The sequence below is a fragment of the Taudactylus pleione genome, unplaced genomic scaffold, assembly GCF_031769625.1.
Source record: "Taudactylus pleione unplaced genomic scaffold, aTauple2 ptg000198l, whole genome shotgun sequence".
NCBI lineage: Eukaryota > Metazoa > Chordata > Amphibia > Anura > Myobatrachidae > Taudactylus > Taudactylus pleione.
In genome coordinates this window covers 902,573-917,640 of record NW_028284600.1, presented here as the reverse complement: position 1 = coordinate 917,640, position 15,068 = coordinate 902,573, and the positions used below count along the sequence as shown (strand labels likewise).

The following is a 15,068-nucleotide window of genomic DNA, read 5'->3' as shown; positions in this document are numbered from 1 at the left end:
TATCTCTGAAGCCGCTCCGCAATCCCTGGCCATGCATAGATCCTATTACCGGGGAGCTCTATGCAGCCAGAGATAGGAGACAGTAGACAGCCGGGATGTACAGGAGGATCATCGTAGACTGAGACAGACAGCATGGGTCAGAGCAGGCCAGGATGGAGGAGTCATCAGCGCAGGATGAGACGAACAGGAGGAGTCAGCGCAGGCCCGGATGGACACAGGCACAGCAGTCACCGCAGGCGACACTCCTGTGCAAGAAATGAACGCCACAAAACTATAGGCACGAATCTCCGCGGGAGCTGATGAGGATCTGCTTCCTCCCTCACAGCAAAATCAGGTAGCCATGGCGACCTGGCCCCTGGAATTTGTCGAGCTCTGGTTTAGGGATGGGAGAATATTAATTACCTGTGGTGGGCAGGGGCACTGATGGGAATGGGAGACTGCTGCTCTTTTGCTCCACCATGGGCAGCCCTGCATACAAAAATAAGGTTGTTTTTTTTTAATTATGGAAAATATACGGTTTCACAATGATGTACATTTATATACATTTAATAATCTCATTGTACTTTTATTTTTTTAAATTTTTTTTTTGTAGACACTTCAGTTTTTTTTCACAAGGTGCCTGTATAATACTAGATACCTGTATATTATATTGTTGTATCGCACAGCAAGTAAACAAAAAGACCCCCGTCAGTGCTTGTACACATGGCGGGCGCTTTCATCTGTATAAGCATTTACTGCGATTCGTCTGTGCATGGCGGAGACCATTAGAAAGACATCAGCACGTGGGTGATGGTTTTCGGATGCAGATAAATGGCTTTTCCTACAGACTTTAGAAATCATTATCCTGGCTGAGAGATGCCAGCAAAGGGCAGAGTGCTGACCACAGCAGCGTACTCACCGCAGTGTGCCAACGACAAGGCAATCTGTCTGCAATGTCATGTTCCCTTTTCTTATAAGATAGATTTAATAGCAAAACTTAAGAAATCCCGGCAATATTAGCAGTTACTGAGCTGCTGGAAATCCCATTCTGACATGGCGTACGGCAGTAGTGTCTGATGTACAACACTTTTATACGTCTAGAGAAGGATTAGCAGTCAGACAAACGGGATGGGTACTCAATACAGAGAGCAGCTTTCCTGTACAAAATAATATGCAGGAAAGGAGTTTCCATCATTCTAGATGTTCTATAAGCGAGGAATCAAGATACAAACTTGGGACTAGTCCTGGTTACAAAATACCAGGAGATGAGAGCCTTATGAGTGCTATAGAGCTTTAGGGTCTATTATAGCGCCTTGCCAGATACATCAGGGGATCACCGCCGGCTACAGCAGTGCTGTAACAATCGCTGACTGCATTGGGAAGCCTATTTAACAGCAGTACAAGGACTGCTGCCATCGTTCTCATGTTATCAGCATATGATACTAACTATGGCCCTGATTCAGAGCCGGACGCTCTGACCAGAGCGCTCGCTCTGAATCAGGGCCCACCTCCATTAATATGGAGCGTCCTCCTGGATGCTCGTATAGCTGTGGGTCACCACCCACAGCATATACGAGCATGCAGGGTGATGGTCGCGATGGTCTTGACCATCGCCACTGCGAGCAGAAGCCTGCGGTTGAGTTTCTCAATCGCAAGGCCAGGAGTGATTTTGGCTCTATCAGAGCCAAAATCACTCCCACTGACATCACTAGTGATGTCAGTGGGGCCGGCTTCTGACGGTAGGCGTTCCCTTGGGAACGCCTCCGTCTGGCAGGCACGCCCCCGGCACACCCACCAAAGGGGGCGTTCTGTCAGTCAACATCGACAGCACGCCCCCTTTGATGAGACACGACGAGCGAAGGAAAGTCCTTCGCTCGTCGCGTCTCGCGCATGCGCACGACGGAGCTCCCTCCGTCGTGCGCATGCGTAGTGCAGACCATCGACCCACTTGCGAGCGGACAGCCGCTCGCGAGTGGGTCTGAATGAGGGCCTATATACCATATATTACATCTGCTCAGTAAAAAAAACGAAATAATTACAGTCAGGGCCATAGCTAGGGTAGTGCGGCTGGTGCCATCGCACAGGGCACCACAGGTCAGAGGGCGCTGTTTGGGCCTGTCAAATTTCTGTTTATTATCATTCTTGCTTGTAGCTTCCTCTTATTTCATCCCCAGCATCTCCTGGGGCCTCTCCTATCTCTTCCCTGGCCCTTCCCCATGAGGCCATGGCCCTTTTTTTGGGTGCATTATATCCCTTTGAAAAATGAGGGGGGCGCCAATGCTCTTTCCTGCACAGGGCACCAAAAAAAGTCTAGTTACGGCTCTGATTACAGTAGCAAACTGCAGGTGATGTTGGGTAAAGTGATCACTAGTTTGGGGCTGCGCCAGTTTATACTGATCTTCGATCTACAGTAGCTGGAAGTAAACTCTGGGGTGTAGCTCCAAGAACCAGTTACTGCAGACAAAACCCTGTGATATTGCTTCTTATACACCCTGCAGTATGCTGCTAACAGAAGTGAAGCAAATATACTGCAATTCTGACAGCAGGACAAGTAACCATCTCTCCCTCATCCCCATAGTCAGTGAGAACTGGCCTGCCTGCTAAAGACGTTACAATTTCAGTTTTTTAAATACAGAACACAGAGCTTATGGATTCCTTAGTATTTGTTTAAATTCTCTAAAAATGGGTATGAATTTATATACAGTTCTAACAATAAAAAAAAAAAAAAAAAGAGATTCCCTTACCTTGGGGCCTTACTAGTATAAAACTGGTCCTACTCCCATCAGTATATTTTATCTGCCAAGAGTTTGCAGCCTCCCACAAGTGAACCATATGACTATTTGACTGTGGAAAGGTTGCTCTATCCAACTCTATTCAAATCCTGAGGATTCAAGAGCACCTTGTCATTCTACGTTCATTAGAGCGGTCACTGTAATGAGTGGGCTCTCTGCTCAGCAGTTACAGACTTAAGCTGGGTACACACATAACGATGAGAGTACCCAGCAAGGCAAAGGACAACGGCACCGCCGACGGGCCGACATATCGGGCGGCCAGTACACATTACACGATCCGGTAACATGTCGGCACCAGCCGCATCCCGCCGCATGGAGTCGTCAGTCGGATTGTCATATGGAGCTGCATGTTGGGCCGACCTGACGATGCGACTGACGACCAAACGGGAGCTCGCTTTGCCGTTAGTAGTGCGTACACATTGGAAAATGTTGACGATGAGTCGGCCCGATTCACTGGATGAGATGACAGATTGTCTACATATTGGCTAACGTGTACCCAGCTTTAGGAGTAGTTCGGCTGCAGCCACAAATATTGTTTTCTGGCTGGCTGGAACGTGGAAGAGTGCAAATATTATGCCGACTTTTTTGTGCTCTCACATGAGACCAATATATCCATAAATGTCTTTGTGGGCCCAACAGTGAAAATAAAAAGGTGACTAGTAAAACATCATTTTTTAAACTAGAGCATTAATTTACTCTTAATTCGCTGTTAAGAAACAATTTCAATAAATCTAGTAAACTAAAGAGGAGACTGATGAGACTGATGAGTTACCTAATGTCACGTAACTCTTACCAACTGCGTTTACAAAGCTGTGTAATTGTCCATTAGTGTGGCTCATTTATTATAATCTGTAAGAAATAAAGGGACGAGTTTCTCTCTCCAAGTTGAGATTGCCTATTTCTTAAAGGATAGGTCTACCTTGTATGTATCATGAACACCAGCAGGGTAACAGAATTGCAGCACACCCTGTGCCACCCCTGCCCCGAGTGCATGACGCCGCGCAGAGGGGACGGGGCCGACAGCATCGGAGCATCCTGAGGACGCTCCAAACGGCTGCACTGGTCGCAGGATGACTGCAGCAGCGATTCTGTCTGGTGCTGGCCGGAAGCAAGGGTCAGGGGGCAGAGACTGCGCTTTGTATGATGGCACCGCTCCCACACCCCTAGTTATGGCCACGATTACACTACTCTTCAATAATAAGCATACTTATATAATGATCGTCCGTGGTCTGTCCCATCTCCGACATGCGATGTGGGAGTCGGGGCGCGCAACCAAGAACAGATTTCCTTTCTCCGTCCACACACTTCAAGCTAGCACGAAAACCTGGCTACACCCTAACGACACTCTGCGAATGCACTAAAAAGATCCGTCTCATCAGAGTTGTCGCGTGGTTACACCCATTACACAGGTGCTCTCAAGCGGCGCATGCGCAGTCTGCAAATATTTGCTAGATGTGTCCATTTTTATACTTGTTTGTGACAATTAAAGAGGAGCAATCATCTCGCACATACAGTATATCCGCGCCTGGTTCTGGACCTCCTCAGGGACTCTGTATGTAATGCCGCCGGATCGAACACCGACAGCGGCAGCCCGGCGGGTCGAAATCCCAACAGGGAAAGATAAGTAACCTAACCCTCCCCTCTCCTAATCCTAACCCCCCTTCCCCTAGCCTAACCCTCCCCAGGGAGGGAGGTGTGCCTAACCTTAAGTCCCCCCGAGGGTCCCTAAACCTAACCTCCCCCATCCCTGGGCTAAGTGTTCTACTTACCAGTCAGAGGATGATCGGGATGGCGGGAGTCAGTCTTCCGGCGTCGGGATTAAGATAGGCGTTGGCATTTTGACGCCTATTTTAAGTCCCTTGACGGGCAGGATGAGTCAGGAATTAGACCGGCGGAATCGCGTCCGCCGATTAACTACATCCCCTCCTCAGCTGTCACTACTGGGAGACACAGAGGAGCCAAACAAAATGACATTTTCAATTGGCAACAAATGCAGTTAGGATACATTTAAACTTTAAAATGTACCTGTCGCCCACACACAATGGAACTGGAATAGTGTGGGATGAACAATGGTCAGGCTTTATGGCTCCGTGATGTCACGGTGATTCCTAGTGATCTGATAAGCCAACTGTTGGTCTAGCAGTTGTGTAGGCTGAGATCACTTTAAGACACAAGGAATTACGAGAACAATAGATCCATTGACGTTCCTCCTCTCAATCAGACCTGTCCATGTTCTAAAGTTTTCTGTCCAGCTGAAGTCACTACTTAAGCTGCGTCTTTTCAGAGTCTGGAGCCAAGAATTATTACAACTGGTGCCAAAACCAATACACGTTCTTGGAACAGATAGAAATTACCGAGACCCTTATACAGTAACCACATCACACTAAGCACTTGTCTGTTCATAAAACTGACCGCGTGGGTGCTGATAGAGTGGAATGTTATGAACCTGATATTTAATCATGACAAAACAAGGACATTGCATCAGAAAGGCAATAGATACACAATCACGTACTGTATATACCTTTGTCAAAGAGCGGATGGTGGAAAGCTGGGATGGGGAGTTTCTCTATCAGCCAGGGCTCGCAGAAGTAGGCTTGCAGCCAGCTTGTGCACTGTTTCAGCGATGGGATCATTTCCTGAGGGCCCTCGCATACCTTGAAGGGTGCAGAGACCTCCTTAGCCCTGCAAACGACAAAACGTTAATGTGCTTTCCTCCCAGTGCGTGCGACTTTCCTGCAATAAATTAGCAAGCAAAACAAACCCTAAGTCAATGAAAACGCACCTACTTTCCAAAAAAACACTTGTATTCAAAGGTTGTTTGAAATTGAAGGAAGCTATTAACCAGATTGAGGTTTAAAGGATATCAGTTACATTTCTTTAAAGCCGTGTTCCATAAAAATAAAATAAACACAAAATAAAGGGAAAATCAACATGTGCAGATCTTCATTCCACCAATGCTCTAATGCCCTGCTGTTATGTCTGGACAATAGGCTACAACTGTCATTGGCTGAATCTGCTCTACCAATGTGAGATGTTTTGCGCTGCAAGGTCATGTGGTTTATATCGTACCATATAGCTTTAGTTTTAAAAAAAAAAACGACCAAATAAATTTTTTTTTTTAAATTAAGTCATTTTTATCAAAGATTTTCTGATATTGACAACAAATAAAATAAACAAAATCATTATTGCCAGTTATTTATATAGCACACACATATTACGCAGTGGCTTATAAAGAATATTTAAACATTTGCATTAGTCCCAGACAGACGACGGTGTAATGGTTAGCGTTACTGCCTCACAGCACTGAGGTTGTGGGTTCCCACCACCACGGCCCTAACTGTGTGGAGTTTGTATATTCTCTCTGTGTTTTCGTGAGTTTCCTCCGGGTACTCCGGTTTCCTCCCACACTCCAAAAATACACTGGTAGGTTAATTGGCTCCAAAACATAAAGAATTAACGCTAGTGTGTATGTGTGTGAGCATGTGATAGGGAACATAGATTGTAAGCTCCACTGGGGCAGGGACTGATGTGAATAGCCAAATATTCTCTGTAAAGCGCTGCGGAATATGTGTGCGCTATATAAATATCTGGTAATAAATAAATAAATAGTCCCTGCCGCAGTGGAGCTTACAATTTACTGTATATTCCCTACCACATGTACATATACACGCTAGGGTTACATTTTGTCAATAGCTAAATTAACCTACCAGTATATTTTTGGAGTGTGGGAGGAAACCGGAACACCCGGAGGAAACCCATGCAAGCACAGGGAGAATATACAAACTCCACACAGTTGGGTCATGGTGGCATTCAAACCCATTACACCATCTGTGCTGCCCAACACAAAACCTAAACACATGAATAAACAGTAACAGAGAAAAAAGGGATAAGGGGAGATAAAGTGAAGAATGTTGTAACACATACGAGAACTTAGGCTGGGTTAACCATATTCACCAAATTCACTCTCCCCTTGACCAAGAGGTAAAGCTGCTACCAAACATGGGACTTAACCTCAAATACTTGATCTGAGGTTACACAGTTTAAGCTATATAAGCAACAGCATGAGATGGAGTAATCTGTATTCCTAGGTATTTGAACTGCATACACCATTCTAGGGGGAAATTATAGGAAACTGACACAGAGACAGTAGGGAGAAGAGGTAAAACTACAGATTTATCCCAGTTGAACCTAATGCTGGGTACACACTAGGCGATGTCTACCCAGACGATACGGGGGCCGACATATCGTATCCGCGTTACACATCAGAACGATGTAATGAAGGATGGAACAATCCCTTGTTTCGTCCTTCATTACCTAGCACGGCACCGCATGCAATATCGTCTGGGTGGCCGTGCAGCATGACCAACTGGGACCGTGGGAGTGTGCAGATTTGGAGTACACACTCAATGATCTGGCACTGAAGACTGATAGCAGCTGATTTACCAGGCATGAAACCAGTTTGGTCGGGATGAACAATTTCAAGTATTACCAGGTTCAGTCTCGAGGTCAAATTTTTGGCCAGAATTTTTATTTCTGTAGTTAATAAAGAAATGGGGCGACAAGAGTCCGGATTTGCTGGGTTCTTACCCGGTTTAGGAATTACCACTATTAAGGCCTCAGCCATTGAAGAGGGAACTCGTCTCTGGGAGGGCCGCAAAAAAACCCAGATGAGCCTTATATAGCGCAATAGGAAGCCCATTAACCACTGACACCCTTTGAGGAGGGATAGATTTAATAGCATCCTCAACGTACTACATGTTGTTTACAAGAATCTGACGAGGTCGAAATAACGATATGCCCAAGGTTGGAGCTCAAATCAGAGGGGGGATTATTGGGCTTTAGACCTATATATAGCAATGTGGTTGTGAAACGCTGCAGCAATGGACGAGGTATCCAATATGGACAATCCCAGCTGCATCCAGCCGTCTGTGCACAGATGTAGGCGCAACATCAGCCCTAGTCATGTAAGCCATAAGTCTACTGCCCAGGTCCATCTGTAGATAATAGTCAAGAGCCGAGAAAACAAGATGAAGCTTGGATTTATCAAGCAGAAAAACAGTCCATTACTTATGAACAATTAGTCATTCAATCCTACTTGCCGGAAGCCACTAACCGTATATATACAGCTTACGTGCTAAATCCTCCTCTCTTTCTTTCTATGAAAAAACTTAAGCTGTGAAACGCACAAGATCAGGGTACCCCGCAGGAATGCCTTATAAATATCCCTAACTCTGGGGCCAGAGGAACCAAACGGAGTAGTATAAACGAAAAAACCTCCCTCGCTACGAGAAGTACGGAAGATGCTCCCATCTGTGTCAGCCAAGAAGGGTTAAGCCTCCAAAAGGAAGCACCCCTAACCAACTATTTCTTGCCTGAAAACCAAAGTTGGTAGAGCATGGTGTGTGACTGGATCATACAGCCCACACTGAGAATGTTCTCCAATTGCAGTATGGCTGGAGCAATACACAGTAGGTGGCACTAATCGTTATGTATCAATCTCCTAGTTTACTATCGATTGAAAACTCATGAGCAGCTCCCTCTTACCTGTGTGTTAATACCCAGTCTTTTCTTTATTACCATGTTTGTACCCAATTGTAAAGTGCTGCATAGTACAGTATGCTAGCACGATAAAAAAAAAAAATGATAATAAAATAGTAAATGTCAAATTACTTTCTACATGAAACGCCTAATCATTATACAGGTAAGTGTGCATTTGGGTCCCACAACACATAAGTGGGCTCTCTAATGCCAGCTTGCACCATCCTCAGATACCCCAGGCTTAAGTTCAAACTCGATTAAAGAATGTAAAAACAATGCCAAAAGTAGGTGGGGGTAAGTAATGAAGACAATCCACGGGCTGCCCAATGTCCTGTTTAAGAAGGGGCATAAACTGGCTTCACACCTAAGAGCAATAGCAATTTCTATGCATGTGTATAGAGGATGGGTTATCTTGGCCAATCTATGACACCCTACATTATTTTCTTTGCCGCCCCCCCCTTCCACCTCGAAAACTCTCTGTGGTTTCAAACTCCACCACCTCTCATTTGTGGAAAATGTTTACAGGTTTGAACTTTGCAGGAAACTGATTTGGTAACAAACATATGAAGATATACGTACAGCACTGATGTGCAGAGTGAGGAGAGGGCCTCGGCTGGACCTTCTTCACCTCTATGCAACTCGTAGTCGTGGGGTAACAAAAATGTAGGGACTGTTTTTCCTCGTAACCATAAGGGATTTTAGGATTTAGCCAACAAAATGAGAATCCTGATTTCATGTCATTTTGTTCCCAGGAACACTTTTTGCCCCTAGAAAACCTAAATTAAAGATCATGTTTATCATTTAGGTCCAAACCTGCTCAATTTTACAACTGCAAATTATGATTTGAATTCAATACAATTATTCAGGAGACTCTTTTGTAAACTGCTGAATCCAAAACAAAATATCTGGTGCATACGTCACGTTTTGTCTTTCTGTTACCCAGTGATGAGGAAGTACAGTATGTTACTGCCTTAAAAATTAAAATAAGGATTTGGATATACATGGGTCCCCTTGCATTTTTGTATCTCATTTTAGCAGTAATTTGGTTACCAATCAGATATATTACAGGCCTTTTCCGTACGCATTTATTTGGCATTTTGAATTTCCCGTCTCCGTACAGAGACAGAAGAGTGAGGTCCATTGAGGTTTTAGTTTTGGCCATGCTGCCACCATGAAAGAGAACATCCAGCTTCATTAAAATTTTAATTGGCTGCTTTCTACAGAGAATTAGATCCCCCCAAATGTTATTGCTGCAACAGACTTGCAAATATAGTTGGCCTTTAAAATGATATACTGGGCATTAACACACTAGCCGCCCCTGACCTCAAAATGGGTAACACACAGTCTCTGTGCAAGCGGCAGCCTTCTGCCGATAAGTACTCAGGCCGCGCTATAGCCTGGTTTGGCATACACCGCTATGGGCAGCTTATTTATATGCTAACAAGAGTAATAGAATAAATGAAAGGTAATCACAACACAGTTACATTTATAGAATCATTAGCATTTCATAATTGGCATTTTAAAATTTCCGGTAAGTACCCATACATAGCTCAATACTATCATTCTTATGAGATAGAGATACGCCTGCGTAGGAGAGTGCACTTAGCGCCTAGTTGGACTTTACTTTGTCCACTTCTGCATCTGTTGCCGGAGCCGCGGCTGCGATAATATGCAAATGCTAGCTTCAGCCTTCCCCTGGTGTAGTAGCCTGTGTCTGAGTGTGCAAGGACTGAGGCGCCCGCTTTCTGTGTCTCTGCGCGCTGTAACACCGCTGGAGTATCTCAACTCGCCACTATCGGCGCACCAACGACACTTGCACCAGCCCTATTTTCTGGTGCAGGTTCTCCTTCTGAACATGGCCTCTGTGGCTGCAGCTGTGCGTCTGAGAATGCAGCCGCTCTCGCTGACCCGCCCCCGACACTCCCATACCACGCCCCATGTTACAGAATTTTTATGCGGTCACTTCAGGCCACCTACCAGTCCAAACCCAGGAACGCCCATCACCCTGACGTCCCATTTCTGATACCATCTGTCCCGATTGCAACAGCACCGTTGTGTGGACACTCGGTGCCGTAGAGGTTTTCAGGACTTTTTGTGCATGAGCAGTTGCAAATACTTCCTCAACTACGTGAACCTCTGAATCAGGCCCTTAGTGTTATTGCCGGGATGTAGTGGGATGTAGTTATGATACCTACTGTACGTACGGGATGCTGGCTGATGAAATCCCGATGCCGGAATCCCGACCTGGGACAGAACATTGGCGACGAAATCCCAACGCCAGGGGGCGTTAGGGTTAGGCTGCGGGCAGGGGTGGATAGGTTTAGGCACCACTGGGGGGGGGGGGGGTGTTTAGGGTTAGGCACAAGCACCAAGGGGGAGGGTTAGAATTAGGCACTAATGGGGAGGGTTAGGGTGCAGGGGAGAGGGTTAGGATGCAAGAAAAGAGGGTTAGGTTTAGGGAGAGAAGGGGTGAGGATTAGCATGCTTACGGTTCCCTGTCGGAATACTGAGCATCGAGATGCCGCTGTCGGTATTTTCACAGCTGGCATCCCGACTACTGGTATTTCATACGCAACCTGTACTAAGCCTTGGAGAGAGATAAAGTGGATAAAGTACCAACCAATAAGCTCCTAACTGTCACTTTACAGGCTGTGTTTGAAAAATGATAGGTGCTGATTGGTAATTTATCATCTCTCTACAAGGCTTAGTACATGAACCTCTAAGCCTCTAAAGGAGTTACTACAAAATACAAAGAGCAAAAGCATACCAACACAACACCACATATCACCGATACTATTCAATATGCTGCATGGAATAAACCGTAAAGCTGAACTATGCTTAAAATTAAGTTGTAGGTTTCTTAAATCTCCTTTTAATAAATATAGACATAAACATATAGATTGGTGTTTGTTAGGAAGTGCGAGACTGAGCAGTTACACACTTATGAAGCACTAGGAGGCTCAGGGAAAGATGAAGAACCTGTAAGAGTGGATGCATATATGAGCGGGCTTAGGTTTGTGGGAGGGGCCCGGACGAGCTGCTGAGCGGGACAAATATCCTCCTTTGCTGCACACAGCGCTGCTGAGAGGCAGCATGGCCACGCCTCCTAGATTTGGTCACACCCCTCAGTATCTGGGCCCTAGTCAGCTCTTGATTGGCTGGTTCACATCAACACACTCGAGGAGGTGGTTGCTTACTTCAGCTTTAATAAAAGTGTTTAAATACCCACTTTAATAAAATTCTTGCACTCACAGACAGCACAAGTAATGAGATGAGCAAGTTAAAGAAACAAAACAAGAGCAAAGTCTTCTCAATCAACATGAGTCTTCTCAATCAGCACAAAGATACTGTATTCCCTCTGAACAAACTAGCAGTGCTGAATATTAAATATTAGCAGCCGAGACACCACTGGCATTCACCCAACAGTACACAAATTAGCAGCCGAAGTAACCACAGGAAATATACACCTTTAGGCAGGAATCTAGGCTAGCATTTTTACTTAATGCACTGTTTCATGATGGGAAAGAAAATTGATTTCTTGCAAAACAATTAGTTGCAATATATCTGAAAGACTGTACCATAAGTTTGGCAGGCTGTCAATGACAATTGTGTGCCCAGTCTGGTGGCTCGGCTTTGGTTCCGCTGTTATGAACTCTGTTCATGTTTAAAATTAAATATATCAGGGGTCTGTCTACATTTACTTTTAATACTATATTAATAATCTGTGATGCAAACTGACCATAGTATCCTGAATACTTGTAGTATTTGCCTTCAGTTAGACTGTAAACGGCTGGCAATTAAACTGCTTTGGCCTCTTGCCTAAATCATAACTTACCACATTGAGGATAAGGGGTCCATTTATCAAGCAAAACAAACCCCCTATCCATTAAGGGTGGTACATATTATTTGAATACAGCATTAATTGAAAAATGCAATACTCTGCATTTGGTCCGACGCTCAACTTAAACACACACTCTTTGCGGTGACTTCCAAAAGGTACATAACACTCACAAATAATTACACTACTAACTGACAGCACTCATGGACTATGCATATTTAATGGGGGTGATTCAGAGATGGGCGCTAATGGCATCGCTGCAATGCTAACATAGGCTAATGCAGCAGGAGGCATCTGAGGACAAAAGACGCCCCCTTCCAGCATCGGAGATCCGAGACGCAACATTGGACCACAATCGCGACCATCGGTCGTGATTGGCGCAGCCATCTGAGTAGGCCTAAGATATTTATAAATATATATATCTATATCATGTCCTGATGATGAGTTTTACTATAAACTCGAAACGTTGACTTGTGACACATTTGCCATTGTGGATTATTACCAAGACCGGAGAGTGACACCAATACTTGTTCTATATAATATATATATATATATATATATATATATATAGATATATATACACATACACACACAGAGAGTCAGACACGAGACTTAAGATAGGCATTGAAATACCGACGCCTATCTTAATCCTGACACCAGAACACAGAAGGACGCCAGCCCGAATGAGGTAAGTCTGAGGCGCCCTTAGTGTTAGCAACTAGGGTTAGGTTTAGGTAGCATAGTGGGGAAGGTTAGGGTTAGGCACCCCTAGGGGGGAGGGTTAGGCACTAAGGGGGGAGACTTAGGTAGGGTCAGGCTACAAAAAGGGAGGGTTAGGGGGAATACCAACCATCAGGGTGCCGCTGTTGGTATTTTGACAGGAGGCATCCTGAAAGCCGGCATTACATACCGATTCCATATATTCACCTCTCTTTCTCCTTCCCCCACTGTCTCTCGCTATCACCGCCCCATTACACTCCCATTCACATTTCTGTCACTGGTGGGAGCGGTCAGAAGTCATATTAATTGTCATTACAATCCAATGTGATGACATCATCTCTATCAGCATTCAATTGTATTATATATGCATACATATTAAACATATATTTAAATGTATGTATATATATGTGTGTGTTAATATTTTATTTTATTAACATTACATTTTATTACTTTGTTTGTGCTTTCAGCTCCACTACGCATGTGCAGACTGGCTAGTAGGCTCACATATACCGTATGCACCGTGAAACTGGCAAAGTGATATATTAAGGTCAGCTGCCTCCACAATGTTTAATTGATAGATGGCATCACATTTTCCATCAATGCGATAAGCGGTGATATCAAATAATAATTATGGGCACTTTTAATAAATAGGCTTGCAAATAATTGATACCTCACCAATTTATATATATATATACAAGAAAAAAAGAATCAACATAAAAGTAAATTGTAACATGTTGGGTAGGATTATGTGAAAACTAACTGTTGCTCTGAAATCGGTTCTGTCACCATTTTTTTTATTATTTTAAGTGTTCTAGTTGCCCCCACCCCTTACCGGCCGCGTGCATGGTGCCACACCTACTGTATCTCTTGCATTGATGATGTAAATACATTTTGTTTTGGTTATTGCTCATCGTTAATTTGACGGATCGAGATTAAACAAAATCGGTCCAGTAGTTTTTGCGTCAACTTGGAACAGACAGACACAACATCTTTATTAGTAGATATAATGAAGAAAATAAAAATATATGTAGAATTTATGGATTGCTTTTTTATAATGCCCTTGTCAATTTATTTTAATCCTGAAGGTGTGAGGTTACAGCAGGCCAGTAATCTGTTAGTTTAAGGCTATTCATTATAATCTGGAGAGAGAGCTGGTTTTCTATTGCCACAATAGAAAACATCCTATCGCATTAAATTTATCATTAAAATCCTTTCTGGACTTGGACATTCAAATCTACAGTACTTGTTGAAAAAAAAAACAGAATGCCTAATAATAGAATAGACATCAGGAGATCTTCTTGAACAGAAAGAAAATTGACGATCCGCTATCAAATATCTCCTATCCAGGTGGTGCGCTACTGCAGTCCAGGAATTGTGTGTAGTGGGGATGAATCAGGGCAGGACCACCACTGAAAGGGGTACATATGTGTTACAGAAGGCCTTGCTATGCACTTCAGAGTATACCCCGAGTCCTGTTTTGGTTTCCAGCTACAGAACGCATGTGCTGTCTCCTGCGCGTGCCACGAACAGCAGCCGTTGAACACATCACTGTCTTCTGCAAAAAATGTCGCTATGACACCCAGCAATTGCGTGTTGCAAAGTATAAGTGAGCCCAGTCACTAACCTACCAGTACCACTAATCCCTAGAGCAGCCTTGTGGGCTGTACAGCAAGTCTGAAGCTGTGCTCCTGCATTCCTTAAGCACATAGGGCCTTATTCAGTTTCCGGCAATTCCGTCTGTGGCTGGATCTCCCGATTTTAAGAAAACTGTACATGCGTATGAGCCTGAATATGCTACAGGCCAATCACAGTCATATAGATCCCAGACACTGGCTCCACTGGCGACTGAGTGGGTGGAACTGGGCAGCAATGGGGCGTTTGCACGTAGCATAAGTGTTTCTTGGGATTGCAGGAGTGGTGAGCCTTTGCAGAGATATACCTGCTTACAGTTGGATTTCCAGCACCGAAGATACAGCTGGTGCTGATACCTCAGGCCCATGATGTTCAAAAATATCTAGTACACCTGTAGGTAGATTGATAGACAGATTTACTCTACATTAAGAATGAAAAAAAAATCTGGCAACAAAAACAATATTTGCAAAGAAATCCGGGACTCGAAACATAAAACTTCACTACATTACATGGCTTACAACATAATTATATTACCCACTAAATATGTATTTCCATGCTTTAATAAGTTT

General features: G+C 44.2%; 1 protein-coding gene across 2 annotated transcripts in view; it reads right to left on the bottom strand.

Moving 5' to 3' along the window:
• MGMT (O-6-methylguanine-DNA methyltransferase) overlaps window positions 1-15,068 on the bottom strand; it is a 471,419-nt gene that overhangs the window by 146,324 nt on the left and 310,027 nt on the right. Inside the window, exons 3-4 of one of the 2 annotated variants that reach the window (XM_088476947.1) lie at window positions 5,293-5,453; window positions 403-468 (exon numbers count right to left, since the gene is read on the bottom strand). In XM_088476947.1, coding sequence (XP_088333073.1) covers window positions 403-468; window positions 5,293-5,453 — 227 coding nt within the window. The remainder of the gene's footprint in view (window positions 1-402; window positions 469-5,292; window positions 5,454-15,068) is intronic. The other variant, XM_088476948.1, reaches the window with a different exon arrangement.